The sequence below is a fragment of the Sphaeramia orbicularis genome, chromosome 13, assembly GCF_902148855.1.
Source record: "Sphaeramia orbicularis chromosome 13, fSphaOr1.1, whole genome shotgun sequence".
In the NCBI taxonomy this organism is placed as follows: domain Eukaryota; kingdom Metazoa; phylum Chordata; class Actinopteri; order Kurtiformes; family Apogonidae; genus Sphaeramia; species Sphaeramia orbicularis.
Genome location: NC_043969.1, coordinates 49,613,502 through 49,619,600, shown reverse-complemented (window position 1 = coordinate 49,619,600; position 6,099 = coordinate 49,613,502). Strand labels below are relative to the sequence as shown.

The 6,099-nt window shown below is 35.0% G+C and overlaps 1 protein-coding gene across 1 annotated transcript; it reads right to left on the bottom strand.

Moving 5' to 3' along the window:
• Positions 1-3,047: 3,047 nt before the first annotated feature.
• On the bottom strand, positions 3,048-4,242 carry LOC115431172 (olfactory receptor 10A6-like). Its single transcript, XM_030151405.1, has one exon. The coding sequence runs from the start codon at positions 4,002-4,004 to the stop codon at positions 3,048-3,050; it is 957 nt and encodes a 318-aa protein (XP_030007265.1). The 5' UTR covers positions 4,005-4,242.
• Positions 4,243-6,099: the final 1,857 nt, after the last annotated feature.

Sequence of the window (6,099 nt, the reverse complement as noted above, 5' to 3'; positions counted from 1 at the left end):
TTCAAAACAACTCCGATTAGCCTCCAATTTGATCCACCCGTAACTTAGAACAATATCTTGTATCTGGCACAAAATTGTCCACATCCACAGTGGAATGTGGACTCTGGACATTTCAATTTAACACTGAAAATCGCATTTACGACACATTTTTCATTACCTCCGCCAAGGAGGTTATGTGTTTTTTCGGCATTGGTTGGTCTGTCTGTCTGTTTGTTTGTCTGTCTGTCTGTCTGTGTGCAAGATAACTGAAAAAGTTATGGACAGATTTGGATGAAAATTTCAGGAAATGTTGATACTGGCACAAGGAACAAATGATTAAATTTTGGTGGTGATCAGGGGTTGGGGGGGGGGCACTGATCTGCCTTGGCAGAGGTCTGGGCTCTACAAGTGGTTTTCTAGAAAAGAGAGCGCAGACCTCCACCAAAGCAGATCAGTGCCCCCCCCCAACCCCCGATCACCACCTAAATTTAATCATTTGTTCCTTGTGCCAGTATCAACATTTCCTGAAATTTTCACAGACAGACAAACATTGGTGTGTGTGTGTGTGTGTTGGGGGGGGGGGTAGCAGATGTCACACCACCAAATTTACCAACAGCTTCTTCTGGGCTGCTGATGACTGGCACAAGTATGTTTACATATATATATCTATATCTATCTATCTATCTATCTATCTATCTATCTATCTATCTATCTATCTATCTATATATATATATATCTATATCTATATCGATCTGTATATATATATATATATATATATATATATATATATATATATATATATATATATATATATATATATATATGTATAAATATCAGTGGCGGCTGCTCGTCTTTCAGCCAGGGGAAGCTCATTGTCAGCTTACATAAAAAAAAAAAATAAAAAATTTTCAAGTTATTTAAACATACATTCGGCCCTCCGTTCCTTTTTCAGTAAATGCTCAGTAACCTTATCGTACCAAGTAGGCGTCTTTTCCAGGGACCGGACCAGTGTCCTCTCTGCTTAGATTGCCTTGGCCCATTCTGTTGCAGGTGTCAGACTTCAGCCTTTTTAAACAAGAGATGCTCCTTTCACTCCGACCTAGCCGACAGTTTGATTGATTTAACTATCTACAAAACGATATTAAACTCAAACAAGAAATGATTAAATTATGTAACTGAAACAAGAAAACAGTGAAATTATGTTAAATTGAAACAAGGAAGTCCAATGAGTGTTTTATTTACAGTGCAAGAAATGAACGAGTAATTTCGTAGTGGTTTCTCTGATTTCACAGCAGAATGCGCGCTGGTATTAAACTGAACTGTGTCAGTGAAGGAGCAGATCTGAAAACAGCTGTCAATCAAACAGGATTCAGCCTTTCGACTGATCCTCCAATCAGCACGTGGGATTCTGGTATCCAGCCCAGCCAAGCTCCGCCCACAGCTCCATTCACCCCCAGAGACGTCTGGCGTCCGGGGGCGGGACAACATCGTGGCATTTATCTAATTACCGTCCAGTTTTGAGGCAATGAAAAAAACTGTTCCACTCAGTCCCATTGAAGCCCAGAGACGGACACAGTCTACGGACAAATGCACTGAGCAGAGATGGAGGAGAAAACAGAGACACGGGAATGGAGGAGAAGTGAACAACATCGCGTCCGTTGATTTGTGATAAAGCTGATTCTGAACAAACTCATCTGGGAGATGAACGTGTTCTAACACATTTGTAGTCAATGAAATGTCAACACAAACAAACATATTTAACCATTTAATTTTTGTAATTTTAGGGGAAGCCGGGCCTCCCTTGCAGTCTATGAGAAATCGCCACTGATATATATATATATATATATATATATATATATATATATGTGTATATATAAATAAATAAATAAATAAATAAATAAATAAATAAATAAATAAATAAATAAATAAATAAATGTACAGGGTGGGGAAGCAAAATTTACAATATTTTGAGGCAGGGATTGAAAGACAGTGTATGACCAATTACTTTATTGAAAGTCATGAGAATTTATTTTCCACAAGGAAATTTACATAATAGAAAATATTTTTATTCCATGTGTCCTCCTTTCTCAATAACTGCCTTCACACGCTTCCTGAAACTTGCGCAAGTGTTCCTCAAATATTCAGGTGACAACTTCTCCCATTCTTCTTTAATAGTATCTTCCAGACTTTCTGGTAATAGTTTTGCTCATAGTCATTCTCTTCTTTCCATTATAAACAGTCTTTATGGACACCCCAACTATTTTTGAAATCTCCTTTGGTGTGACGAGTGCATTCAGCAAATCACACACTCTTTGACGTTTGCTTTCCTGATTACTCATATGGGCAAAAGTTTGTGATAAGGTATGGATAATAGTGTTAGGTATGATTATGACATCAGTATATGTTTGGTTTCAAAACAATTGATGTAGTGCCTGCTGAGAAAAAACAACTAAATGTTCATTGTAAATTTTGCTTCCCCACCCTGTGTGTGTGTGTGTGTGTGTATATATATATATATATATATATATATATATATACATATATGTATTTTACTTTGTTATATACCTCTAATTTGAACATATTTGTATTGTACACTATTTTATATATTGTTTTAATATATGTATTTTATTGTGTTATTTTTAGTCATATAGTTCACCTGCAATGTCATTGAACAACCTGTGTAATGACATTATACCCTGTTCTATTCTGTTTTATTCTATTCTATTCTGTTCTATTCTATTGTTTCATTACCACCAAATGTACATTTTCTTTTTATCAATAAATGATCATCAAAACTGGGAAAAAAAAAACATTTACCTTTTCAGAAACTTTCATTCTATGTTTAAAATATGAAGAATCTGGAAGGATGTACAGATATACATATTTATTTGTTTATCTATTTATTTGCACATCATAAAACAGCAAGAGAAAAACAAAACAAAACAGCAATATTCAAACAAGCAACATCATTGTGCAGGAGAGGTCAGAAGCCAAAGAAGTCTTATATGAATACCTCTACTGTATGGGTTAAATATATTTACAGATACACGTGTAAAACCGCTGCTGTTCTACATCTGAGCAAAAAGCAACTTTCTACAACAGATTCTAATATTTGAGATGTTCAGACCATACATTAAAGGGTTAAACAGTGGTTGAATTATTAGAAAATATAGTGATAGAAATATTCTCAGTATGTTGGGAACATGGTTCATATTAAACCTGCTGGTTATTATTTCAAAACAACACCCAAAAATAAAGTTTATCAGCGAAGCCAGGTGAGGTGTACAGGTACTGACAGCTTTATGTCTGGTCTGTTTAGATCCAGAAAAACACACTTTAAGGATCCTCATGTACAAGTAGAGGATTAAAAAAGATGGAGCTGAAACGATGATAAAACCGAAACTAAGTAAATAAATATTAACTGCTGTAGTGTCAGAACAGGCCAACTTAACAACTGAGTAATGAACACAGTACACTCTGTTAATAATGCGTCCACACAGATGTAAAGACGAAGTTACAGAAATCATGACAGTACAAACAAGAAAACCATAAAACCACGGTACAATAACTATCATAAAAATCCTGTTTCTGGTCATATGTGTGTTATATTGTAGAGGATGACAGATGGCAAAGTATCGGTCATATGACATGACAGCTAAGGTTAAATATTCAACAATTACATAACTGTATATACAGTCAATCTGCAGGAAACAAAGTGAAGCAGAAACAGTGTGAATGTCTGTGAGTATGTGAATGAGTAGAGATGGGAATATCCCTGTACTACCAAACAGTTCATTAACAAACAGACTGCACAGAAAAAGGTACATAGGTTCATGTAAGCTTCTGTTCACACAGATAACCACAATCAGCAGAACATTGGACACAAGCATTAGAACATACAACAACAAAACAATCACAAAATATAGATATTTGAGATGCCCGGTGTCAAAGTAAGCAGATAGAATGAAATGTGTCAAATGTGTGGAGTTTCCCATCGTCCTTCTCTTAGTCTGTGAAACAGTCATAACTCAGTTCAATTACACATAGAATACATCTGGTAGAAAAAGTCCAGCTGTTGGTCTGACTGACATGGAACTAAATCATCACAACATCAAACACTAAACATCTGTAGAATGTTTGCTGAAAAAGCCCAAAGTGTCCACGAATAAAGCTGTAAGAGATGAATGTTGAGTTAGTGTCAGTGTTGGGTGTGACTGAGTGAACAGTGTGTCAGTGTTAAACCTGGACCTGCTGGAGTGGGACTGGGAGTCCAGCCCAACTGAACTCAACCTCTGCTTCATGTGGATTTGAACCCTTGGACTCAGGACACGCCTCCTGCACCACACTGACCTCATGACCTCATCCTCTGATGGGATGTCCTTGATTTGAACTGGAGTGAAAAGTGTTTGAATTCAATACTTACTGTTTCTCAGTAATACACATTCAGTACATTTACATGACATTAAAAAAAATGGTTATGTCAGTTCGACTAAAACTGGACTTTAAAAGTACATGTAAACATTTTACTTTGACTGAAATCGAGGTTTTACTAGAAGGACTGACTCTCCTAGGTAATGTGATTAAAGTGGATCTACTCCTGTATATAAACAGATCAACTGGACTTGAACAGGACCAGGTGTTCTTACCTGAATCCTGACCCAGAGCATAATTTACTGAAAATCCATGATCTTGTTGCCCTTTTTCCAGTGGTAGTGATGTACAGGGCACACAATAATCTTGTCCCTCCTTCCATCCAGTAGATGTTTGAATGTAGGAAAAGTCAGTGCAGCCTCAGAGGAACCGGAATTTAAAAAAAAAAAAAAAGCTAAGGCAAGAACAAATAAAAAAGTAGATGTGTTTTTGTTGGAGGGGTTAATCTGTGGAATGGCCTGGAAGATCAATGAAAACAGTCTAAAACAATTAAAATAAAAAAAAAAAAAAAAAAATGTATAAATCAACTATTATTCAAAAATATAGGGTTTATGCTATCACCTGGACTAGTTTAACTATCTTCACCCTTATGCTATCACCTGGATTAATTTAACTATCTATACCCTTATGCTATCACCTGGATTAATTTATCTACACCAGGGGTGTCAAACATGCGGCCCGGGGGCCAAATGCGGCCCGCCAAAGGGTCCAGCTTGAATTAAGGAAGAAATCTTGAATTTAACAAAAAAAAAAATCTTCAGTTAAGTAAAAAAAAAATAAAAAAATCTTGAATTAAGCAAAAAAAAAATCTTCAATTAAGTAAAAAAAAATCTCATATTTAGCAAAAAGTCTTGAATTAAACCAAAACAAATCTTCAATTAAGTAAAAAAGATCTCAAATTAAGCCAAAGAAAAATCTTCAATAAAGTTTAAAAAAATCTTGAATTAATCCAAAAAAACCCCCAAAAACTTCAATTAAGCAAAAAAAAATCTAGAATTAACAGCTTAATTTTTTTTTCTTTGTTGTAGTGCAAAAAATAACATTAAATTATGAAAATATTTACATTTACAAACTATCCTGTAACACTAAAATGTGAATAACCTGAACAAATATGAAGAATCTGAAATGTCTAAAGAAAATTAAGCACAATTTTAACAATTTTTCAGCCTGTTCCTCAGTGTTTAGTGTCTTTGTAGATCTGATCCATAATGCACATGGAGAAATGGTAAGTGGAGGAATAACACTGTTAAAATTGCACTAAATTTTCTTACGTTTTTCAATGTAAATTTCAGTTTTTTCTTTTTTTTTTTTTTTTGGGGGGGGGGGGGGGTAGTTTATAAAAGTAAGTATTTTCATAATTTAATGTTTTTTTTTTAACACTAAAACAAAGACAAGAATTTGGAGTTGTTATTATTTATAGGTTATTATGTTATTATTTTTCTGGTCCAGCCCACTACAAATCAAATTTAGCTGAATATGGCCCCTGAACTAAAATGAGTTTGACACCCCTGATCTACACCCTTATACTATCACCTGGACTAGTTTAACTATCTACACCCTTATACTATCACCTGGACTAGTTTAACTATCTACACCCTTATACTATCACCTGGACTAGTTTAACTGTCTACACCCTTATACTATCACCTGGACTAGTTTAACTATCTACACCCTTCTACTATCACCTGG